The sequence below is a fragment of the Hyperolius riggenbachi genome, chromosome 12 (genome assembly GCF_040937935.1).
Source record: "Hyperolius riggenbachi isolate aHypRig1 chromosome 12, aHypRig1.pri, whole genome shotgun sequence".
In the NCBI taxonomy this organism is placed as follows: Eukaryota; Metazoa; Chordata; class Amphibia; order Anura; family Hyperoliidae; genus Hyperolius; species Hyperolius riggenbachi.
The window spans coordinates 91797809-91824255 of record NC_090657.1 but is presented as its reverse complement, the minus strand read 5'-3'; the positions used below and the strand labels follow the sequence as shown (position 1 = coordinate 91824255).

The following is a 26447-nucleotide window of genomic DNA, read 5'->3' as shown; positions in this document are numbered from 1 at the left end:
CTCCCTGCGCGCATGCGCAGAACGATCCGGAGACGCCGCTCCCAGAAGATACCGGCAACAGCGGCAAACACAATTGCAGAGGCTGTAAGCTATTAGCTAAGCCTTAATACACCAGACACCCAGGATTGGCCGGCGAGCTTTGGTACAGCAAGGTACAGGAAGCATATTTGAATCATATTTAATGATCATGATCATAGGAAAACTGGCAACCAACCAGTGTCTACTGACCCCATAGGCTCATTTAGTTGCCTGGGAGACAGAGCTTCAACCAGCGGCCTTAAACTGGTTGGACCTGCAAAAAATGCAGAGGTAAGGTAACAGCATATTTAGACAAACAAAAATGTAAAAAATTAACTCAGGGAAACAGAGTAAAAACAAAATCACTTATCTGGCCACGAGGACATGAAAAGGAATACTGAGCAGTGGGTAGAGTTTCTTTTATACTCAGGGTGGTCCTATCTGGCAGTTACAGGCGGGGAACTACCCATATGTTATGCTGCCATGGAGTTGCCAGGGAAAGTTTGTTATCAGGCTCCTTCCATTTTACATTCATGGATGAATGTACAGGAAAAAAGCCTTTCTGCGGAGCATGTTGCTCTGCATACTGTGAAGTTTAGAGGGGTTGCAGCCAGCACGACAGCACGCAGTACACAGTTGTATAAAACAAAAGTCTGTTTATTTTCAGCAGTAACATAAACAGCTTTACTTCAGCATAATTTAGAAAGTAAATGGAAGCTTACTTCAGCTTTGTAGTCCATAACAGTAGTAAAAGTCTCTTTTACTTAAAGTGAACCTCCGGACTAAAAATCGACTCGGCAGCATTGAAAAGGCTTGGTGTTTCCTTAACAGTTTCACAGCATCAGAACTTTGTTTCTCTTATACAAGCCTCATTTTTAGCTGCACAGAAGAAAACTGCCCAGGTTTTTTTCCCCTGATGCTGTGCAAAGCATGATGGGATTTCTGATTTAGTTGTTCTCGTTCTGCTGTTTTGGTGTTTTTTGGTGGCCTTTTTTTTTTACATTTTGAATTTGACATTTGAAGCCTAGCGTGTGCAGCTGGGAGGGGTAATCAGGACACAGGACAGCTGGAACTGTGTCTCCTGCTCCTTGTCACCTCCTTTCAACCAAAAAGATGGCTGCCCCATGACAAAGATGGCAGCCCCAATGAATCACAAACATTTGCCTGTTCTTTTAAAACAGGGTGGGTAAGATATTATATTACCTATCTATTCTAATTAACACAACTAATGTAACTTAATGACAGTATGTTTGTTTAGGCTGAAGTTCCCCTTTAAAGGAACCATAGTCCAAATAGTAGGGAAACATACCTCCCATCCAGCCCCGATGACCCCTACAATACATTACACCCTGGATAGACAAGGAACGTGAATCTCCCTTTTCTATTTTAAGGGTCGATGTAATAATAAAAATATGTATGTTTACAGTGCACCTGTAATGAAAAAAAGTGCCCCTAAGGGGTTCATATCTCGGGAGCTTTAAGCCTCTAGATCCTACAGATTCCCCCATCCTCTCGATCCTGCGCTAGGACCCCCCAACCATCCTCATCCATAACAAGCCTGTGAAGCGCCTTCCAATGGGCTCTGGCAGAAATCATCAAGCCCGATCGGAATCGCTCTACTGCACAGGCACAGACACCTCATGCCTAGCAGTATAGCGCACCCGGCTTTCTGGCTTTTTCTGCCTGAACCCAGATTACCACTGTACCTGCGTGCACAGAATATTGCCAGAATATTGGAGGTTGCCAATGCTGGAACGGGGGTGCTTAGAAGGACGAGGGAAGCTTCTTTAGGCTCCAGAGGCTTCCCACTCCTGAGTTAAAGGAACACTATCAATTAACATATTTTTTTAACCTGGAATTAAGAGCGTTCCTGAAGTGCTGGTAAATAATGATGCATACAATTCACTTGCTTATCTCTTTTATTTACTGTATCAAATTCCTTTCACTCTAAACTGACAGCAGTTTAGTCTAATCTGACAGCAGAAAATCCTATGTCCCGTGTCTCTGACTGAAGTGTCTAAAGAGAGCAGAGGAAATGTAACTTGTTGCAACGATTTGTAATTGTCTGTGTGACAGCTTTTCTATCTTTTTTTTTCTTTTATTTCAGAGAAAAATGCTCTGTAGTCTGATATGCAAAAAGAAAAAAAAAAAAAAAAAAAAAGCAACACTGGCTGTGCATTGAAGCAGACACCCCTTTTCAGAATGATTTGTCCCAATAGAGCTAAATCCTACACACAATGAATTAAAGTAGACGAATAGAACTGCGACTGTGCGGCCGTAGCAGCGCATGTGCTGCTCCCGCGCGCGTCATTGGACACTTACTGCGCAGGCGCAGTATGAAGTTTCCTTGTACTGTGACTGTGCAGTAAGCTCCCGATGACGCGCGCGGCCACAGCAGAGCAGCCGCAATTCTATTCGTCCAGTTAGACGAATAATTACACTGGTGCCGGCGGCGGGGAAGGGAGCATCGGAGGGGGGCGGCATGGGACATACCAGCTGCAGGGGGCCGATAGAAGCCCCAGGTAAGGGGCAGTTTTTGTGTTTTAGCACATGCCAGAGAACCCCTTTAAAACTTTAGCCTCTGATATTTAACATGAAAAGTAGGAAAATGTATACACAGCTACTTAGACAAAATATGTGCATTGTCATTTTAGAATATGTGGGGCTTGAGTCACTAAGACAAATAGCACGCCTTATCAAAGTTAGCACGCCTTATCAGAGTAGCATAGCAAACTTATGTCTGCTAATTGGCAATGACGAGAGCTCCACTCGTCCTACCCTGAGCCCCTGCATGTTTGTAGCGCTCGCTATGCTACTCTGATAAGGCATGTTAACTTTGATAAGGCATGTAAACTTTGATAAGGCATGGCGAGCGGATCAGTCAAAACCGGCCTGCCGACAGACTACACACATGGGGAAACTGTCGTTAGCGCGACTGCCTCGTGGGCGGGTCTAACGGCCCTTCGTTCTAAAAAATCAGGTGTGTGTACGCCCTTGGTTTGATAGTGCTCCTTTAAGTACTCCCAGGGGCTTTTTTTTGTTACAGGGATTGCAAACTTTCATCTGCAACTACTGTGTTTGTGCATGCATGGCAAAGTGTTTATCATATATAGACTCTTGCCACAAATTTCACATAATAATAATAATCTGAACATTTGTATAGCGCTTTTCTCTTGTCGGACTCAAAGCGCTCAAGAGCTGCAGCCACTGGGACGCGCTCAAGAGGCCACCCTGCAGTGTTAGGGAGTCTTGCCTTGAACTCCTTACTGAATAGGTACTTGACCTAGCCAGGATTCAAACCCTGGTCTCCCATGTCAAAGGCAGAGCCCTTAACCAGTACACATGACCTATACCTCATCTTTTTAGTGTCCTTGTTTGGAATAGCTCCAGAATCCTATAAAACAAGAAAAATCAAGTCCAGCCACAGTGAGACTCTGGACAATTCCTTTGAACAGCTTCAGACACCCTGTATGATTCACTACAAGCAGCGTCCTGTCCCCCTCCCTGCTGCGGCAAGCTTTCCTTGTTCTGTTTCAACTCGTGCAATCAGATAAGAGCTGTTCCATTTGGCATTAAAGGGGAACTGAAGAGAGAGGTATATGGAGGCTGTCCTGTTTATTTCCTTTTAATCAATACCAGTTGCCTGGCAGCCCTGCTGGTCTATTTCTCTGCAGTAGTATCTGATTAAAACCAGAAACAAGCATGCAGCTAGTCTTGTCAGATCAGACTTATAAGTCTGAACCACTGAAACACCTGATCTGCTGCATGCTTGTTCAGGGGCTATGGCTAATAGTATTAGAGGCAGAGGATCAGCAGGGCTGCCAGGAAACTGGTATTGTCTAAAAGGAAATAAACATGACAGCCTCCATATACCTCTCTCTTCAGTTCCCCTTTAAACACTGATTATAACAGTTGTTGTCTGACTGCACTCGCCACTGTCGCCAGATGAGAGGATTAAACTTGCAGGCTTTCAGCAACAGTAGAGGTCAAGTTTAAGCAAGTTCCCGCGAGATTTCATTTATGTGTCGTATTGGCTCCACAGAACTACATTTCACAGTGTGCTTTGCTGCGGCCAGGCGCTTTATTTCCGGGGCAGGTGCTGCAGCTGGGGAGCAAACTGGACTGAATTTTTCAATTTGGAGGAAAATAAAAAGGTATATATATTTTCTTACTATTAATAATAAGCCTTATTGTCGGTTCTTATCTGAATGCACTAGCTGGAACGGCATTGAGACAGCTTTCAGCAGCAGGGAGGGGGGCAGGACACTGCTTGTAATCAGTTACACTGTGCTTCAAGCTGTTCATAGGAATTCCTCAGAGTGCAGCTGGGACTTGGTAGTAGTGAGAGGGATCTGTAGAGAGCAGAAACTAGTAGACAAGAGGGACGCTGGAGTGGAGGTGGCTCACCCTAACTCCTCCTTGAACATGGTGGTGCCTGAAGTAAAAGTGCACAAAAAAACCCTTTAAAATAACATTTTCAATTAACAATATTTTACTGTTTGTGGCTCGACCCAACACCCAGCTGATGCCACAATACATACTCCTTCCAGCCCCTAGAAGTCTATCTGGTCCAGCTCTGCAGTTCCGTTGTCCTACAGGGTGCCATTGCCACCTCCGTAAGAACACCGTCCCCAGCTTGATCACAGGCTTTAGCGCATTCGCATCTCTCTCCGGGAGTGTTCTGCGCTGTCTTGACTGTAATCGCAGAATCCACACAGCTCCGGGAGTGTGATCACGAGATACGTGCATGTGCTCAAGCCCGTGAAACAGAGGTGACAGTGGCATCCTGGAGAACAACGGAACTGCAACGCTGGACCAGATAGACTTCTAGGGGCTGGAAGAAGGAATACGACTTATGGCATCAGCAGGGTGTTGGGTGGAGGCACAAATAGTAAAATATCGGTAATTGAAATCCATATTTTACTATATACTACTCTAACCCATAACCCTCCATTCTGGGTACCTAGTGCTTCCCCCCCCCCCCCCCCCATCTAATGCCTAATTGTAACCTCATGCCCAAATTACTGATAGTTGTAGACGATCCGCTACAACCATGAAATTACAGCCGCATCGGGCACCCAAATAACCGATTGGGCACCCGATGGCCGAAATTTATCAGAGGATTCTTTTAGACATGTGCCTATCACACCGCCCAAAGGACCTGATTTGTGGAAGAAGTCCTGAGTAAGGAAAGCTTCATCTTCATTTTTCCCCTCTGCAATATGGGCTTTTTAGTTTTTACCCCTTGAAGGATATCTAAGTGGTTATACATAATTTTTTACCTTTTCAGCAAGTGGAAACAAGTCCAAGACATACGTTTATTTTGTAGATACAGGAGGCAGCCCAGTGCAGGTACCACAAAGGTCTCATACTGGCAATCAGTTCTTAAAGGACAACTATCAAAGTTAAAGGGGTTCTGTGGCTCTTTTTAAAAAACAAAAACTGACACTTACCTGGGGCTTCTATCGGCACCCTGCAGCTGTCATGTCCCGTGCTGTCCTCCTCCGTGCCGTCCTCCTACGATCCTCCATTTGCCGTCACCGGTCCAATTATTTGGTTGTGCGGCCATGGCCGTGTGTGTGCTCACCTCTGCACCCAACATCGGGAGGTTACTGTGCAGACACAGTACAAGAAAACTTTGTACTGTGCCTGCGCAGTAAGCTCCTGATAACACGTGAGGGAGCGAGTACTATTCATCTAGTTAGACGAATAATTAGACCAGGACTGGCAGCAGGGAACAGAGGATCATAGGAGGACGATGCGGGACATGACAGCTGCAGGGGGCCGATAGAAGCCCCAGGTAAAAATGCCACATATATTTCCAGTAATAACTAGCAAATAGCAATACAAAGGCCTTTTTTTTCATCTTTTCATCTTTTCATGTTTTATATGAAGAAAATGACATTTAAAGAGAACAGTTCTCACTGTGGTCATTACTGTGGAGGACTGTGCCCAGCACATCCAGCATACAGAAACCATCTTCACTGGCTCTAATGCTGTGACTGGAATCTGTTCAGAATGATAGGAAGCAGAAATATAGCTTCAAATGTGTGTAAATAATCATCTGCTGAAGCTCTGTGTTCCTGTCTGTGTTTCTCTCTCTCTGCCATGCAGTGTAAAATAAACAGTTCACAGCCAAGTTCACAGTTCAGCTCTCTCTTGGATGTCAACACAAAAGTGTTACAAAACAGCTGGTAAAGAAGGCTTTTTTTCACACAGGCTGTGCTGAGACCTCTGAAAGTCCTGCTGCAATGCATAGTTACATAGTTACATAGTTATTTTGGTTGAAAAAAGACATACGTCCATCGAGTTCAACCAGTATAAAGTACAACACCAGCCTGCTCCCTCACATATCCCTGTTGATCCAGAGGAAGGCGAAAAAACCCTTACAAGGCATGGTCCAATTAGCCCCTAAAGGAAAAAATTCCTTCCCGACTCCAGATGGCAATCAGATAAAATCCCTGGATCAACATCATTAGGCATTACCTAGTAATTGTAGCCATGGATGTCTTTCAACGCAAGGAAAGCATCTAAGCCCCCTTTAAATGCAGGTATAGAGTTTGCCATAACGACTTCCTGTGGCAATGCATTCCACATCTTAATCACTCTTACTGTAAAGAACCCTTTCCTAAATAAATGGCTAAAACATTTTTCCTCCATGCGCAGATCATGTCCTCTAGTCCTTTGAGAAGGCCTAGGGACAAAAAGCTCATCCGCCAAGGTATTATATTGCCCTCTGATGTATTTATACATGTTAATTAGATCCCCTCTAAGGCGTCTTTTCTCTAGACTAAATAAACCCAGTTTATCTAACCTTTCTCGATAAGTGAGACCTTCCATCCCACGCATCAATTTTGTTGCTCGTCTCTGCACCTGCTCTAAAACTGCAATATCTTTTTTGTAATGTGGTGCCCAGAACTGAATTCCATATTCCAGATGTGGCCTTACTAGAGAGTTAAACAGGGGCAATATTATGCTAGCATCTCGAGTTTTTATTTCCCTTTTAATGCATCCCAAAATTTTGTTAGCTTTAGCTGCAGCTGCTTGGCATTGAGTACGATTATTTAACTTGTTGTCAATGAGTACTCCTAAGTCCTTCTCCAAGTTTGATGTCCCCAACTGTATCCCATTTATTTTGTATGGTGCTAGACCATTAGTACGTCCAAAATGCATGACCTTACATTTGTCAACATTGAATTTCATCTGCCATGTATGTGCCCATATAGCCATCCTATCCGATCGCACTCTTTTTATTTTCCACTACTGCATTTTTGCTGCAGTCCTTCAGATGTACTGCTTGATTGCAATGTGTTTGTAATTTCTGACAGGAGAAAAAAAAACTTGCAGGAGAGTGATATGCATTGCCGAGTTGTGAGCCAATGGCATAATGTGGGTTGCCAGTACTAAAAATGGCTGTGAGATGTATGACCTCATCACTTGGTGCACATGCTCAGTAGCACCAGGAAGTTGCCAGGATTATGCTCTGCAGATTCTATTTAGCAGCCATGAGAGTAGAGCTTCTTTTCTGACACGCTGTACTCTTACAGACCACCTATAGAGGTAAGACCTCTCCTCCTTTAAACTCTAGACAACTTTATTTATCCTGATGTTTTTGCAGGCAGCTCTAGACATAATGGCTATCACAGATTTATATGTAATTTATTCCTGCAGCTAGGGCCAGTTCTAAACTTTGTCCCCTCCTGCCAAACAAGAGGTGCGGCCAGTATCTGTCCACCCTTTCCTCACTTATTAAGCTGGTTTTAACTGTTTTATATGACTTTAGGCACCTCTGTTCCCTCTTGCATTATTTCCACCTAGCTTACCTTGATTTTGTTTTTCTGTAAAAGACAAACTGTTATTCCACTGTGTTGCCAACCTGGCAATGTCAGAGCCTTCTTCCAATTATTGTATCATCGCTTGTGCTGGAAATTATTAACCTCCTGCTCCCTGCTGCTAATTGTTCATGTAGCACATACATGTCAAACTCTGGCCCGTGTACCAATCTGGCCAAAAGAGCCATCAAATTTTGCCCACAAGTGGTTTTCCCACTCTGCATTACATTGTGCCCACTCCAGACCACCAGGGAAACTGTATTGGAGATAAAGCCCTAGATCACCAGGAAAGCCATATGGGGGAACTTTATAGGGGAGGGAGGGGGCAACTAGACACCCGGGTACTGTTTAGGGGAGATAAGGAGGACTACTAAACACAAGGGAACTGTATAGGGGAGGGAGGACCACCAGACACCAGGGTACTGTATAATGTGGAGGCAATAAACACCAGGGAACTGTATAGGGGATGGAGGGCCACTAGACATCAGGGAACTGTATAATGAGGAGGCAATAGACACCAGGGAACTGTATAGGGGAGGGAGGGGGGCATTAGGCAACAAGAAACAGTATAGGGGAGAGAGGGGACCACTAGACACCAGGAAACTTTATAAGGGAGGCAAGTGGCCACTAGACATTAAGGTTGGCCGGCGACTTGATCTCAGTGCTCAATTTTGCCCCACTTTTGTATTTGAGTTTGACATCTGTGGTCTAGCAGCATGGACATTTCAGGGCAGTGTGTATTCCAGACGAGAGTACAGATTCCCTGCTTGCACAAAATGGTGAACATGGGCTTACAATCAGTTTTGAAAATTTCTAGCTAGCTTTCAAAAGAAGAGGGTTTTTTCAATACTTAAATTTCTATTTTTGTGAAAAATGCCCATATTTGCAAGTGGGGTCTGGGCAAGTGTTTGTTTGCAAAGCAATGTTATTGAGAATTATTCTTATATTTCAATCTGCAGCTAGTTGAGTGTTTCCAAAACAGAGTATATTCCAATGTATCCCCTTCACTACCCTTGCAGCAGGACTGTTTGGAGTACAGTTGCCGCAAGACTGTCCAGAAAGTCCCTGCATGCTGCACTGGCAATTATCTGCACAAGTAGGGCCTTTTCAACATCTGAATTAACTTGTATGTATATAAACACAAAGTTATCAAGCTGAAATATTATTACCAATATATTTTGCAACATATAAAGTAATTATTGTGTATTGATATATGGTACTGACATCTTCCACAGTGCTTGGAAGGTAGAGGTGTGTGTGTGTCTGTCTGTCTGTCTGTCTGTCTGTCTGTCTGTCTGTCTGTCTGTCTGTCGATTTGCATCCCACCTTTGTGAGTATATACATCCTTAGCCATTTGCTTTCCTGAATCTTACACGATTCTGCACCATTGGGCTCCTGGTCTCCCTTTGTCTTTTAGATGAACCTGGGGTTGTTACAATCACAGGAACCATCGACCTAAGCTATCTTCCTAGCGGTATGATGTATTCCAGATTGTAGGGTCTAAAAGCGGTGCAGTTTTTCAATAAGCTTTTAGACCCTGAGGCCCCATTCACACTAGAGCATTTTCCCACGATTTTGGCAAAAAGCTCAAACGCTAGCGCTTTTTAAAAGCGATATCGTAATGAAACCGTATAGGCCCGTTCTTACTTGGGCAGTTTGCGCTAATCGCAGCGAATCGCTCCAAAACGGGCAAAAACGCCAAACGCGTAGCCTGCACCATTTTCAGGCAATTTCCAGGTCGTGCCAAAATCGCCGCACTGTTCAGAGATTTTTTTCGCATGAAATCGCAGAAAAATCACTCCTGCAAAACGTTTTGAAATCGCAGGTGTGAATAGAGCCTAAGGGCTTGTTCACACTAGAGGCATTTTGGGGATTTTTAAAGCGCAGGCGATTTTTCAAAAACATCCTAAGGGCCCGTTTCCACTATAGCGTTGCGGAATCGCCGGCAAATCACCGCAGGCAAAATCGCATGCGGGTGCGATTCCGCATGCGTTTTTGCCGCGATTTCGCATAGGTGAGGGTATATGCGATTTTAACCATGTCACTGCCTGTGTGAATTTACATTGGTACCTATGCGAAATCGCGGCAAAAAACGCATGGGGAAAACGCATGCGATTTCCCTATTAAATACATTGCGTGCGATTCGCCTGCATTCCACACGCAGGCGAATTCTGAGGGCCCTACCCTGCAGATTTTTTCTGCACAGAAAAACGTGCGGGGAAACGCACAAGTGGAAACAGTCCCATCCACTTGTACTGACTGTGCGAATCCGCATGCGGGCAACGCATGCGGATTCGCGATAGTGGAAACGGGCCCTAAAAACGCTTGTGCAATGATTATCTATGAGAGAGTTCACATCTGAGCGGTTCGTTTCCGATCCACTCAGAAAAGCGCTGCATGGACCATTTTGGGGGCGATTTTTGCCTCAATGGAAGGTATAGGGAAATTGAAAAACGCTTGTAAAAGCGCTTTGTATAGCGATTTTCCCAGCGTTTTTAAAATACATTGGGCTTGATTCACAAAGCGGTGCTAACTGTTAGCATGCCTGTAAAAAATCCCTTAGCACGTCTAAACAAGCTTTTTGCGCGCAAAACTTTATGCGCATAAAACTTTACGCGCACAGAGCGCAGGGCGCTCCGTGCAAAGTGCCCATTAAAGCCTATGGGACTTAGCGCGCGCAAAACTTTGCGTGCTGTACTTAGAGCGCAATCTGAGAAAACCGGTGCTAACCTACTTAGCACCCTGGTTAGCGCACCTAAAGACTTTAGACGTGCTAAGTAGGTTAGCACCGCATAGTGAATAAAGCCCTTTGTATTTATTCTTTTCCAGTTCAAAGAGTTCACTTCCTGACTGACGTCCGTAAGTGAAGAAACTCAATTGCTCTGCAAAAGCGCTTAGAAAAGTGCTTTTACAAAAAATGAAGCGCACCGATATCGCCCCAAAAAAGCGTCAAACGGCCAACACAATCAGGACGCTATGTGAACGAGACCTAAAAGCAGGGGGGGGGAAAAATCATACCGCTACATAGGTCTGCGGCAGCCCTGAACATTACTCACCTCCCCTGGATCCAGCGCTGCAATTCTCCCTCTGTCTACCGGGTGGCGCTCTATCCCTATAGTGAGATCGCCAGGCAACAATCCCGGCGGCTACCATGAGTCAGGCTCTTGGGGAACACTCTGAACTGTGGATTTCTGTCGCGACTTTGGGCTACCGCTAAGGAGGCTAATAGCAGAGTAGTGGCAGCAGAGGTGCTTTAACTACTTCCCGACCGCCGTATAGACAAATGGCGGCCGGGAAGCTGACGCCGCAAGGACCGCCGTATAGACAAAATGCGGCGGTCCTTGTATGGGCGTGGGCGGAGCGATCGCGTCATCCGTGACGCGATCCTCCGCCGGGAGTCGGAAGCCTGGCATTTTGCCTCTGCTCGCCGGCCACTTAGCAGAGCCGGCGAGCGGAGGAATCCGTAACAATGGCCAATCAGAATGTATAAGGCACTTTGTTAAGTAAACAAAGTGCCTTATACGTGCTTCCTCCTCGCCTCGTGGTCTCATTGTTGCAGAGACCACTAGCGAGGAGGAAGCACTTTGTGAGTATACAGCACACACGTTTTTTTTTGCCTACAGCCCCCCTGATCTCCCACCCCAGGCCTCATACCCCCCCTGATCACCCCAGCAGACCCCTGCCAGCACCCTTGCACCCCTTTAAAAACCCCAACCCCCCCACCTATCACTAACTTTAAACGCTATCCCCTGCGTTAGGTCCCTAACTGCCTCCTAGTCACCCCTGATCCCCCCCCCCTACCTTTAGATCACCCCCAGACTCCATCCCAGACTACCCCCCTGTATACTGTATACATCTGTATACAGCTACCTTACCCTCTGATCCCCCTCTGATCCCCCTCTGATCACCTGTCTATCACCTGTCCATCACCCCTTGGGACCCCCACCCATCAGAGCAGACCCTAACTGCCCCGCGGGGGTAACCGATCACCTGCCCAGGCCCTCGATTGCCCTCATACCCCCCTTCTGATTACATCCCCTGCTCTTTGTTTACATCTGTCCTCCCCAGCAATCACTAACTGATCTGCGATCAGTAACCCCCTGTGTCTGCCTCTCATCAGATCAGGACTCAGTTTGCCCCGTGCAGGCTCCTGATCAACCCCCCACTCCCTCAAATCGCCCTCAGACCCCCCCCCTAATCACCGTCCAAGTGCATTGTTTTTGACTGTGCTGCGCTTGTATTCGATTGTGCTGCGCTTGTATTTGATTGGGCTGCGATTGTATTTGATTGTCCCGTGATCTGCTTCGATTGTCCCGTGATTGTTTGATTGCCTGAGACCCCACTTCCCACCACACCCTCCCCCCCCCCCCACCACACCCAACCCCACCCTCCCCCCACCACCTCCAACCACCACCTTCCGAGTGCATCAGATTTGCTTGTGCTGTGATTGGAGTCGATTGTGCTGTAATTGTATTTGATTGTCCCGTGATCGGCTTCGATTGCCCCGTGATTGCTTGATTGCCTGAGACCCCACTTCCCGCCACACCCAATCCCACCCTCCCCCCATCACCTTCCGAGTGCATCAGATTTGATTGGGCTGTGATTGGAGTCGATTGTGCTGTAATTGTATTTGATTGTCCCGTGATCGGCTTCGATTGCCCCGTGATTGTTTGATTGCCTGAGACCCCACTTCCCGCCACACCCAATCCCACCCTCCCCCCATCACCTTCCGAGTGCATCAGATCTGCTTGTGCTGTGATTGGAGTCGATTGTGCTGTAATTGGATTTGATTGTCCCGTGATTGTTTGATTGCCTCTGAGACCCCACTTCCCACCAACCCCAATACCTCTCAAATACTCCCTTTTTGCTAGGTAGGTGCTCTTTTTTTCTGGGTAGTCTCGGAGGAAAACCCCATAAATTTAGCAATCCAAAATGGCAAGAAGGGGGCTTTCCGATGACGAGGTATACAGGTATATGGACCAGTCGGATGAGTTCTTTTGGGAAGAATCATCCGTCGAATCTTCCGGGTCCAATTTTGAACCTGTAGAAAGCAGTGGTTCCCTGACCGATACTGATGACGAGGCTATGGTCCCGGCTACAGCCAGGCGTACCAGACCCCAAGTCGTTAGACCGCAGGTGGCGCAGGATCCGCCTCAAGGGCAGCAGGGTGGTGCTAGCGCTGTTGATAGTTTTCTTGGTGAGGCAGGCACCAGCAGCGCAGCATCTCCTGGACTTAGTGCCAGTGCTTCCGTAGACCCTGACGAAGTGGTGAGCGTCAGCATGGAAGTGGAAACTGGTACGGTGGCAAGTGCAGTAGTACCCCCGTCGCAGCCACCAAGAAGAAGACGGGCCCGTAGTACCCATAGACTCCCAGAGGTGCTGGCACAACCAGATTGGCAATCCCCTGATTCCGCCGCACCCGTAGTGCCCCCTTTCACCGCCCAGTCTGGAGTCCAGGTGGCGACAGCTCATCTAGGAACGGCCCTAGACTTTTTGCAGCTGTTCATCACCCAGGTTCTCCTGGACTTAATTGTGGTTGAGACCAATCGTAAAGCCACACAATTCATCACCGAGCACCCGGAGAGCATGTATGCCCAGCCTTTCGGGTGGAAACCAGTCCAAGTTTCCGACATTAAAATCTTTTTGGCCCTTATCCTTCACTTGGGACTAATGAAACAAAATGTATTGCGGTCGTATTGGTCTACGAACCCAGTACATCATGTTCCCTTGTACCCTGCTGCCATGTCCAGGACACGATTTGAGTCCATCCTGCGCTTCCTGCACTTCAACGACGACGAAACCTGTCTTGAAAGGGGAGACCCTGCTTATGACCGGCTCCACAAAATTCGGCCCCTCATAGACCACCTGTCCTCAACATTTGCAGATGCTTATATCCCTGAACAGAACATCTGCGTAGACGAGTCCCTCTTACGCTTTACCGGGCGCCTTGGCATCAAACAGTACATCCCAAGCAAGCGCGCCCGGTATGGGGTGAAACTGTATAAGCTCTGTGAAAGGGCCACAGGCTATACATGTCGTTTTAGGGTCTATGAGGGAAAAGACTCAAAATTGGAGCCGGTCGGATGCCCTGACTACCTGGGGAGCAGTGGAAAGGTTGTGTGGGACTTGGTGTCACCCTTGTTCCGGAAGGGGTACCATCTTTTTGTGGACAATTATTACACAAGTGTGGCCCTCTTTCAGCACTTAAAGTTAGAAGGAATCCGATGCTGTGGCACTGCGCGGCCTAGTCGCCAGGGCTTCCCCCAACGGCTCGTTACCACCAGACTTCAACGGGGGCAGAGGGCCGCCTTGCGTACTGAAGACCTGCTCGCGGTGAAATGGAAGGACAAGAGGGACGTTTACTTTCTGTCCACCATTCACACAGACACGACTGTTCAAATTCAACGGGCAACTAAGGTCATTGAAAAGCCCCTTGTCGTCCACGAATATAATGTCAACATGGGAGGGGTGGACTTCAATGACCAGAGGTTAGCGCCCTATTTAGTTACCCGGAAAACAAGACGCTGGTATAAGAAAGTGTCTTTTTATCTGATTCAATTGGCAGTTTACAACAGCTTTGTTCTCTACAGTAAGGCTGGGAGAACTGGATCTTTCCTCCAATTTCAGGAACAGATCATTCTGGACATCCTGTATCCAGGAGGTGCCAGGCCCCCCCCCCCCCAGATGCAACTAGCCGACTGCATGGTAGGCATTACGCCTATCAGATTCCGTGTGCCCCAGGTCAACGCATCCGAAGAAAACGTTGTCGTGTCTGCAGCAGGACTGGAAGAAGGAATGACACCAGTTTTTATTGTCCCCGCTGTCCTGACCAGCCTGGCCTATGCGTAGGGCCGTGTTTTGAGAGGTACCACGAGCAGGTACACTATTAGAACCTAGGGAACTCCAGACACAGGAGTAGGCACACACTCAGTGGTCTTTTGCACATTGTCGCAGGGAGAGGAGAGGTAAGCTTGAAGACCAAACGGGTAAGCATAAAAGTGGGAAGAAGGATCGGTTTCCATGCTTGATATTGCTGATCTGTCCTGGATTGGCGATATAAGACGGCATGTTTGAATTTCCCTTGAGTGTGGACACCCCCGGTTTATATGTGATTTGGGCCGATGATGATGCTTTAATGCCACACAGAGTCATCTCTATTGGCAGGCATATTGCTGTATCCTACAGGCATAATGCTGTATACTAAAGTTCTGAGGCCCAGTCACATAAGTTGGTGGCTCACCCTGAGTGCAGGGTGGCACGGGGTGTCTCTCTCCTGAGGTTATCACTGCCATTGATGTGGAGGAAGATCTGCCATTGATGGGGAGCAAGGTATGTTTGCCGTTCATTTTTCCTTTCAGCCCAGAGTGCATTACTTGTATACCCAATATAAGGAGTATAGCAGAAACTCCTAATACTGGCCATACATGTAATGATTGCAGAGACCCTAAAATGCCAGGACAGACTCCACAAATGACCCCATTTTGGAAAGAGGACACCCTAAAGTATTATGTGAGGTGCACAGTGAGTTCATAAAAGATTTTAATTTTTGTCACAAGTTAGCAGAATTTTTTTTTTTATTTTTTTTTAACAAAGTGTCATTTTCCGTTAACTTGTGACAAAAAATAAAATTTTCAATGACCTCACCATTACCCTCATGGAATACCTTGTTGTGTATTCTTTCCAAAATGGGGTCATTTGTGGGGTTTGTTAACTGTCCTGGCAAGTGGGCGGGGTGCTAAATTGTGAGCACCCCTGTAAAGCCTAAAGGTACTCATTGGACTCTGGGCCCCTTAGAGCAGTTAGGGTGCAAAAAAGTGCCACACGTGGTATTGCCGTACTCGGGAGAAGTAGTACAATGTGTTTTGGGGTGTATTTTTACACATACCCATGCTGGGTGGGAGAAATACCTCTGTAAATGACAATCTTTTGATTTTTTTACGCACAATTGTCCATTTACAGAGGTATTTCTCCCACCCAGCATGGGTATGTGTAAAAATACACCCCAAAACACATTGTACTACTTCTCCCGAGTACGGCGATACCACATGTGTGGCACTTTTTTGCACCCTAACTGCGCTAAAGGGCCCAAAGTCCAATGAGCACCTTTAGGATTTCACAGGTCATTTTGCGGAATTTGATTTCCAGACTCCTCCTCACGGCTTAGGGCCCCTAAAATGCCAGGGCAGTATAGGAACCCCACAAATGACCCCATTTTAGAAAGAAGACACCCCAAGGTATTCCGTTAGGAGTATGGTGAGTTCATAGAAGATTTTATTTTTTGTCGAAAGTTAGCGGAAAATAGATTTTTAATGTTTTTTTCACAAAGTGTCATTTTCCACTAACTTGTGACAAAAAATAAAATCTTCTATGAACTCACCATACTCCTAACGGAATACCTTGGGGTGTCTTCTTTCTAAAATGGGGTCATTTGTGGGGTTCCTATACTGCCCTGGCATTTTAGGGGCCCTAAACCGTGAGGAGTAGTCTGGAAATCAAATTCCGCAAAATGACCTGTGAAAGCCTAAAGGTGCTCATTGGACTTTGGGCCCTTTAGCGCAGTTAGGGTGCAAAAAAGTGCCACACATGTGGTATCGCCGTACTCGGGAGAAGTAGTACAATGTGTTTTGGGGTGAATTTTTACACATACCCATGCTGGGTGGGAGAAATATCTCTGTAAATGGACAATTGTGTGTAAAAAAATCAAAAGATTGTCATTTACAGAGGTATTTCTCCCACCCAGCATGGGTATGTGTAAAAATACACCCCAAAACACATTGTACTACTTCTCCCGAGTACGGCGATACCACATGTGTGGCACTTTTTTGCACCCTAACTGCGCTAAAGGGCCCAAAGTCCAATGAGCACCTTTAGGATTTCACAGGTCATTTTGCGGAATTTGATTTCCAGACTCCTCCTCACGGCTTAGGGCCCCTAAAATGCCAGGGCAGTATAGGAACCCCACAAATGACCCCATTTTAGAAAGAAGACACCCCAAGGTATTCCGTTAGGAGTATGGTGAGTTCATAGAAGATTTTATTTTTTGTCGAAAGTTAGCGGAAAATAGATTTTTAATGTTTTTTTCACAAAGTGTCATTTTCCACTAACTTGTGACAAAAAATAAAATCTTCTATGAACTCACCATACTCCTAACGGAATACCTTGGGGTGTCTTCTTTCTAAAATGGGGTCATTTGTGGGGTTCCTATACTGCCCTGGCATTTTAGGGGCCCTAAACCGTGAGGAGTAGTCTGGAAATCAAATTCCGCAAAATGACCTGTGAAATCCTAAAGGTACTCATTGGACTTTGGGCCCCTTAGCGTACTTGGGGTGCAAAAAAGTGCCACACATGTGGTACCGCCGTACTCGGGAGAAGTAGTATAATGTGTTTTGGGGTGTATTTTTACACATACCCATGCTGGGTGGGAGAAATAACTCTGTAAATGGACAATTGTGTGTAAAAAAAATCAAAACATTGTCATTTACAGAGATATTTCTCCCACCCAGCATGGGTATGTGTAAAAATACACCCCAAAACACATTATACTACTTCTCCTGAGTACGGCAATACCACATGTGTGGCACTTTTTTGCAGCCTAACTGCGCTAAGGGGCCCAAAGTCCAATGAGCACCTTTAGGCTTTACAGGGGTGCTTACAATTTAGCACCCCCCAAAATGTCAGGACAGTAAACACACCCCACAAATGACCCCATTTTGGAAAGTAGACCCTTCAAGGTATTCAGAGAGGGGCATGGTGAGTCCGTGGCAGATTTCATTTTTTTTTGTCGCAAGTTAGAAGAAATGGAAACTTTTTTTTTTTTTTTTTTTTGGTCACAAAGTGTCATTTTCCGCTTACTTGTGACAAAAAATAATATCTTCTATGAACTCACTATGCCTCTCAGTGAATACTTTGGGATGTCTTCTTTCCAAAATGGGGTCATTTGGGGGGTATTTATACTATCCTGGAATTCTAGCCCCTCATGAAACATGACAGGGGGTCAGAAAAGTCATAGATGCTTGAAAATGGGAAAATTCACTTTTGGCACCATAGTTTGTAAACGCTATAACTTTTACCCAAACCAATAAATATACGCTGAATGGGTTTTTTTTTATCAAAAACATGTTTGTCCACATTTTTCGCGCTGCATGTATACAGAAATTTTACTTTATTTGAAAACTGTCAGCACAGAAAGTTAAAAAAATCATTTTTTTGCCAAAATTCATGTCTTTTTTGCTGAATATAATAAAAAGTAAAAATCGCAGGAGCAATCAAATCGCACCAAAAGAAAGCTTTATTAGTGACAAGAAAAGGAGCCAAAATTCATTTAGGTGGTAGGTTGTATGAGCGAGCAATAAACCGTGAAAGCTGCAGTGGTCTGAATGGAAAAAAAGTGGCCGGTCCTTAAAGGGGTTCTTCCGCGAAATAGAAAAAAAATAAAAAGTGGTTTATTTATAAACTATTAAAAATCCTCTTCAAATAGTGCGAAAAGTGTTTTTAAAAAATGAATAGTTTCATCAAAGTAACACGTAATGTAATCAGTGACAGATGTCGGCCAGGGAGGCTAATCCATTTGTTAGGGGGTTTTTTTTTGTACTATAATAGCACAAACATAACTGCTGCGTACCTAGTTGACAGTTCTGTAGTCCGTTGCTGTCAGGAATGGCTCTTACAATTAGAATAACGGCTGTTATCTCCCGGAGCTCTGCGCAGTTATTTATTTTAGTTTCAGGGAGGGAGAGAGAGGACCCCGGAGCAATGAATCAGGCAGAGGGAGATCAGCTGATCAGTGAGAACGTAATTTGTTGACGTCATTGCCCGGCAACCAGACTACGGCGTGTATGCAGAATCCTCTTTATCTCCTGAAAGCGAGTGATCTCTTTGTCGCTGCAAGATTTATGGGTTTGTGTTTTCTTATTAACTTTTAGCTGCCTGGAGAACTCAACACAAACCAATAAATCTTGCAGCGACAAAGAGATCACTCGCTAGAGGATTCTGCATAGACACCCTACGTTCTCACTGATCAGCTGATCTCCCTCTGCCTGATTCATTGCTCCGGGGTCCTCTCTCTCCCTCCGTGAAACTAAAATAAATAACTGCGCAGAGCTCCGGGAGATAACAGCCGTTATTCTAATTGTAAGAGCCATTCCTGACAGCAATGGACTACAGAACTGTCAACTAGGTACGCAGCAGTTATGTTTGTGATATTATAGTACAAAAAAAAACACCCCTAACAAATGGATTAGCCTCCCTGGCGTCATCCGTCACTGATTACATTAGGTGTTACTTTGATGAAACTATTCATTTTTAAAAAACACTTTTCGCACTATTTGAAGAGGATTTTTAATAGTTTATAAATAAACCACTTTTTATTTTTTTCCTATTTCGCGGAAGAACCCCTTTAAGGGGTAGAAAGCCCTAGGTCCTCAAGTGGTTAAGAGCGTTCTTACCTGTTTCATGGCTGGGTGACACTGCACCAGGTCTCCCATCCCATTCATCCTCCAGCAGTTGTAGCTCTCTATCCACTTCCTGGTTCTCCTGCATGTCACATACATGTGACGTGTGGGAGATCGAGGCACGCAGAGAACGAGCTGCACTCGCTAGAGGACGGATTGGATGGGAAACCCAGAGGAGTAACGTTTGGCCCTGAATAAGGTGGGAGTGTTCTTGAAGCGCTTCTGCTGCTACGACACTGCCATCGGGGGATGTGGGGAGGGATCGGGTCCACCTGACTAGGGAGCCATATTAGGAGGGGTGGGGGGGAACGCATGAGGCCCAAAGCAGATAAAAATGCAGCCAGAGGCAGCAATGTTAAAGGGTCTCAGAGCTGAAAAAAAGAGAACATTTTATACATATTTGGGGCTTCCTCCAGCCCCATCTGCCTCGATCGCTCCCACTCTGCTGCCCGCAGCTTCAGGAACCGGGTCCCCGCACTTCCTTCATTGCGGCCAGTCTAAGTTCAGTTCAGGGGAAGTGCGCCCTCTACGTATCTCTGCAGCTGCTGCTCCAACACTATGGAACTCCCTACCTCCACCCATTAGGGCAGCCCCCTCCTTCAACAGCTTCAAAAAAGCCCTCAAAACTCACCCTTTCACTCTGGCCTACAAACCCCCAACCTCTCATAAGTGCTCTAAACCCTCAGCTGAACTCTGGTCCCCCTACCTTTCGTGTCCCTACCTGTTCAACAGTTTATGGTTTCGCCCAGGATTTTCACCTTTTCATATAGAATTGTTTTACTCATTTGCATTGAGCATTTTCAGAATACATTTTGTACATTGCACAAATGTAGTTTTGCATAGCTTTTGGAATTTAGATGCTGGAAATCCGTGATTATCTTAAAGGGGACCTGGACCTACAACTTCTTCTCTGCTCTGAGGTCTTGTTCACATTGCGTTCGGCTCGCGTGTCTGTCCGCGTTGGGCTGTTTTTGAGGCATTCGTTTTTTGTGCTTAGCATTTCTCTAAGCGTTTTTTTCCAAGCGGTTTTGTAATTCACTCCCTGACGCAAGTCAGGAAGTTAACTCTTTAACCCGGAAAATAATAAATACAATGTAATTATTCTTAAAAACTCAATTACTACACAAAACGACTTTGTGAGCGTTCTGCATTTCTCCATTTTTGCGTTTCGCCTCATAAATGGTCCACGCACTGCTTTACTGAAAGGCTGAACGGACAGCGCACAACCCGAGCTGATATGAACCTTCTCATAGAAATTTATTGCACAAGCGTTTGGTGGGCGATTTTTAAAATTTGCCCACGTGTTAAAAAAAAAAAAACGAAAACGCCTACAGTGTGAACGAGCTCTAAAAGATACACAACAGCCTGATAACCTTTTAAAGAAAAACTTTTCTTTGTTACAGCTGATACAAATCCTGCAATAAATCTGCACTGTTTCTACTTCCTGCTTTTATGGAGACAGACATGTTAACATCCTGTGCTTTCAAATGATCTTATCTGCTGTGGCAGTCAGGTGACACAGGGGAGAGATCAAATTACAACTTGTGATTAGACACAAATGAGGTGGAATTAGACAGGCTAAACTCTCTAAATATATAAAGGGTGCATTTCTCTGGTTTCCTTTTTGTCCTGTGCAAAAGTCTACTTTAAGGGCCCTTTTCCACCAGCGCGTTTGCGCTGGCTGAATCGCAAAAACGCAAACCGCTAGCGATTTTACAATCGCTACGGTTTGCTTTTTAACATAGGAATCGCGGTAGGTCATTTCCACTACCGCGATTCGTTTTTGTCGGGAACGCGAACGCGCGGCGGAGCGATATTTGCCGCGATTTTGCTATGCAGTGCATAGCATAGCAAAATCGCGGCCACGAACGTCGGGGAATCGCCGCTAATTGCGATTCAGCAATCGCTAGCGTTCAGCGTGAACGCTAGCGATTGCTAGTGGAAAAGGGCCCTAAGGGCTGGTGCCCACCTTTTTTTTTTTTTTTTTTTTTTTTTATTTGTTTTTTCCCCATAGCGATTTTAAAGAAATGGGATTTTGCACCTGCATTCCTTCAAACGCAGTTGCTCTGGAAATGCTGCTTGCTGATCCACACCGGCTGCGTTTGCACTTGGACAAAAACGTATTCTGATTCACTTTAACGGGAATCGTGGCAAAATGGCAGCAATTTTGAAAAAATGGGACAAAATCGATTGCTTGGGATTTTTTTTGTTTTTCTTTTACACGGTTCTCATTCAAGTGAATGCGTTTTTCAAAACACAAACCCAGTGTAAAGCACAGCCAGTGTGGATCAGTCCTAAACAATGCTACTGGGTCCCAAACATTAACTTAGAATTGTTAAATTTTTATGTGAAATTGGGAATCCTACTAAGTCCTTGCGCTCATCTCTATTTGCAAATAAGGACCTATTTCCGCTGGATGTTCCGTCTGTTTCTAAATCTGATGCGGAATCCACTACATAAGAACTTATAATGATATGTGCCTGGAGTTGGTCTGTGATAGTTTATATACTGCATCTTTTCTTTTACCGTTTAATGCATAACTTATTAAACCTTTACATGAACGTCTTTTCCGTTCCTTACAGGCTACAAACAAGGATACGGTACAGCGTTGTAGCTGAGGCCTGATCTGCATACAGACGCCATCATGTACTGTTTACAGTGGCTCCTCCCCGTCCTCCTGATACCAAAGCCGCTCAACCCAGCTCTTTGGTTCAGCCATTCAGTATTTATGGGCTTCTACCTGCTGAGCTTCCTGCTGGAGAGGAAACCATGCACCATCTGCGCCTTGGTCTTTCTGGGGGCCCTTTTTCTTATTTGCTACAGCTGCTGGGGCAACTGTTTCTTGTATCACTGTAGTGCCAGCCAGCTGCCAGACTCTGCCAACGATCCTGCTGTAGTGGGCACCTAGAGGGAAGGCACGGCGCCCTATCCCATGGGTTGCTGCTTTCTGCCAAGGACGTGATACAGCTCGCACAAGTGTGTTCTTAAGGACTGAACTGGGATAACAGGGACACAGTTCGGTGCAATGAATACCCGCTTTCCCTGATACCATCCAGCTGCCAATGGGCATAGACCTTTCCATTGCTGTCCCCTAGCCTCATGGTGCTGAGGGGCTTTTACTTGTCTGTATTTGAGGGTCTTTGCCCTCTAACTCTGGATCTTTTTCAAAACTGTATTTATGCCTGAGTCATGTCTGTCCTCCATCAATGCAGATGGGTTCGGTCCTTCCACCCCCAGGGACGAGGATAATACGGTTCACGGCTGTTAAGTGAGCTATTGAGTGAACTCAAGTGCACCCATGGAGATGTAATTGCAGTATAGCATTAGAGGGTACCCGTTCTCTACATACAACATGCGGGGCACTATAATCTCATTGCTGAGTCTTATTGGCTCAGAGCACAAAAGGCTGTTTTCACCACATGTAACTAATGGGCACTCGATCAAATGATGTATACTTGACTAAAAGCTTATCAGAGGAGTGGCCTACTGTCTGACCTCCTGTTGCGATTTATGGAAGGGAGTTTGTAGTCAAACCTATTTGTGTAAACTATGAAAATTCCTGACTCTGTTTCCAGAGATTTTACCCTTTCGTGTTTGCAAGAAAAATGAATAAAGCTTTATTAATCAACTAGAGATGTTTTGTTTGAAATTTAAACACAAAATGGACAGTTGAAAGGACCACTACCATAAAAACAGTAAAGTTTAAAACACATGTATGAATACAAATAACGAAGACTATTTACTTCTACCAGAGTAAAAAGCATTGCAAGTTACTTTTTTTTTTTTTTTGTAGCTGTTATTTAGAGCCTGTTTCCACTAGAGCGAATCTGCATGCAGATTCGCATAACCAATACAATGCTTACCGGCATTGACATGGTTAAAATCGCATAGCGCAAACCGCGAGCGATTCCGTGTGAAAATCCGCATGGAAATGCGAACGAATCCGCACCCGCGTGCGGATTCGTTGATGCGTTTTCCGCTATGGTATCGCAACGCACAAGTGGAAACGGGCCCTTAAAGGATAATTGCAACCACCTAATAAGTTACATACTCCCCTAAAGAAGAAAGCATGGGGAACACGTAGTAGTAGTAGTAGTAGTAGTACAGGATCTTCTCAAAAAATTAGCATATTGTGATAAAGTTCATTATTTTCTGTAATGTACTCATAAACATTAGACTTTCATATATTTTAGATTCATTACACACAACTGAAGTAGTTCAAGCCTTTTATTGGTTTTCTTATTGATGATTTTGGCATACAGCTCATGAAAACCCAAATTTCCTATCTCAAAAAATTAGCATATTTCATCCGACCAATAAAAGAAAAGTGTTTTTAAAACAAAAAAAGTCAACCTTCAAATAATTATGTTCAGTTATGCACTCAGTACTTGGTCGGGAATCCTTTTGCAGAAATGACTGCTTCAATGCGGCGTGGCATGGAGGCAATCAGCCTGTGGCACTGCTCAGGTGTTATGGAGGCCCAGGATGCTTCGATAGCGGCCTTAAAGAGAACCAGAGATGAAGCAACCTCATGTATTTTACCTTATAAATCAGTGGGAACATGACAGTAAACACCTAATCTGCTCTTTGTTACATTGTTCTCTGTTTAATTTGCCTGTTATCACCTCTAAGATAAGAATCCCGACTAAGCAGTCGGTCTGGCTTTGCTACAGAATAATTATAGCTGAGACTGTGTTCTTTGCTGTCTTCAAGTCCAAGCCTGCCCCCTGCTGGCTTTGCTCAGGAATCATTATAGCTGAGTCATTATAGCAAAGCCAGAATCAATGCTCAGTCCGGGATTCTTATCTCAGCTAGATAACAGACACTTTTAGCAGTGAGGATGGAACAGAGAGCATGGTAAATGTTTTCTCTAATGTTCCCACTGATTTCTATGGTAAAATACACAAGGGTGCTTCGTCTCTGGTTCACTTTAAGCTCATCCAGAGTGTTGGGTCTTGCGTCTCAACTTTCTCTTCAACATATCTATGGGGTTCAGGTCAGGAGAGTTGGCAGGCCAATTGAGCACAGTAATACCATGGTCAGTAAACCATTTACCACTGGTTTTGGCACTGTGAGCAGGTGGCAGGTCGTGCTGAAAAATGAAATCTTCATCTCCATAAAGCTTTTCAGCAGATGGAAGCATGAAGTGCTCCAAAATCTCCTGATAGCTAGCTGCATTGACCCTGACCTTGATAAAACACAGTGGACCAACACCAGCAGCTGACATGGCACCCCAGACCATCACTGACTGTGGGTACTTGACACTGGACTTCAGGCATTTTGGCATTTCCCTCTCCCCAGTCTTCCTCCAGACTCTGGCACCTTGATTTCCAAATCACATGCAAAAGTTGCTTTCATCTGAAAAAAGTACTTTGGACCACTGAGCAACAGTCCAGTGCTGCTTCTCTGTAGCCCAGGTCAGGCACTTCTGCTGCTGTTTCTGGTTCAAAAGTGGGTTCATGCTTCCATCTGCTGAAAAGCTTTATGGAGATGAAGATTTCATTTTTCAGCACGACCTGGCACCTGCTCACAGTGCCAAAACCACTGGTAAATGGTTTACTGACCATGGTATTACTGTGCTCAATTGGCCTGCCAACTCTCCTGACCTGAACCCCATAGAGAATCTGTGGGATATTGTGAAGAGAAAGTTGAGAGATGCAAGACCCAACACTCTGGATGAGCTTAAGGTCACTATCGAAGCATCCTGGGCCTCCATAACACCTGAGCAGTGCCACAGGCTGATTGCCTCCATGCCACGCCACATTGAAGCAGTCATTTCTGCAAAAGGATTCCCGACCAAGTATTGAGTGCATAACTGAACATAAATATTTGAAGGTTGACTTTTTTTTTTTGTTTTAAAAACCCTTTTCTTCTATTTGTCGGATGAAATATGCTAATTTTTTGAGATGGGAAATATTGGGTTTTCATGAGCTGTATGCCAAAATCATTAATAAGAAAAACAATAAAAGGCTTGAACTACTTCAGTTGTGTGTAATGAATCTAAAATATATGAAAGTCTAATGTTTATCAGTACATTACAGAAAATAATGAACTTTATCACAATATGCTATTTTTTTGAGAAGATCCTGTAGTTATGTCTTTTCAAGCTTCAACAAATAAGAACTTTATTTGCACTAGTTTATTGCAAATAAAGTTTAAATTTTTTGAAGCTAGAAGTGAGTCCTTCTTTACAGTAGGACTCGTAAAGTTTTTCATATATCCTGTATAGTCCAGTGTTCCCCCAACCCTGTCCTCAAGGCCACCAACACTGCATGTTTTGTATAAAGCCACAGAGGTCCTCAGCTCTGCTGGAACACTAATTATCCCACCTGTGATTGTGTGTGGTTCCTGAAAAACATGTACTGTTGGTGGGCCTTGAGGACAAGGTTGGGAAATCCTGCTGTATATTACTACTGGGCACCTGCTATCTTTTGTTCCCCATTATCTATCCCTTACCTAAGGGACACTGACTATTGGATTCTTCCACTGTTTTTTTGAGCAGTGACTGACCTGACATCCCACAAAAGGAAAAGAGAAGACAGCACTGCCCCTCATGCAATACTAGGGTTGCTTATCTAGCAACCCTGCCATGTGAGTATTCTTATTTACTACTATTAACCACCTACTTGTACAGACCTACTACACTTTATTGGGCTCCCAGTCCGTTTGTGTTCCTCTTTTCCTTCTCCAAGCTAAGAGGGAATGCTGTAAGACCCACATGCAATTCACTTTATCTCCTGAGTTTTTTCCCTACGTGATATTTTACACCTCTTCATAAAATGAGTTTTAAACCACAAACTAGCAAGAAATTACTCAAAACAATTTTGATAGTACTTTTTCACCAATTTGGGAGTATTGCTTAAAAGTTATGCTAAAGACAAGATGAAAATTATCTAGGAGGAAACTCGGAAGAATATTAATTGCATATGGGCCTACATCCCTCAGAGCGGGTTTCTGCTAGCACCGGCCGGCTCTGAGACGGACGCTGGCACTTGCCGATTACTCATCCGAACCCCTGTAGCTATGCCATGCACGGCTATGGGGATTCAGACGGGTCATCCTCAATTCCCGAAGCAGTGCTTCAGAATTTTTGAATGTGCAGGAATTCGGAAGCAGCCTATTGATTTCAATAGGCTGAGGCTCCAAG

General features: G+C 45.0%; 1 protein-coding gene across 2 annotated transcripts; it reads left to right on the top strand.

Moving 5' to 3' along the window:
- The first annotated feature begins 4067 nt into the window (after positions 1-4067).
- Positions 4068-22928, top strand: BLCAP (BLCAP apoptosis inducing factor). 2 transcript variants are annotated; one of them, XM_068264499.1, is made up of 2 exons: positions 4068-4172; positions 21883-22928. In XM_068264499.1, exon 2 carries the CDS (start codon positions 21945-21947, stop codon positions 22206-22208), a length of 264 nt encoding a protein of 87 aa, XP_068120600.1. In that variant the 5' UTR covers positions 4068-4172; positions 21883-21944; the 3' UTR covers positions 22209-22928. The 2 variants fall into 2 exon arrangements, with proteins under 2 accessions (XP_068120600.1, XP_068120599.1); XM_068264498.1 differs by lacking the exon at positions 4068-4172 and adding an exon at positions 7472-7578.
- The last annotated feature ends 3519 nt before the right edge of the window (positions 22929-26447 follow it).

Bases quoted from the DNA above. Each gene is read 5' to 3' on its own strand.
- BLCAP (XM_068264499.1), top strand. From the start codon at position 21,945: ATGTACTGTTTACAGTGGCTCCTCCCCGTCCTCCTGATACCAAAGCCG.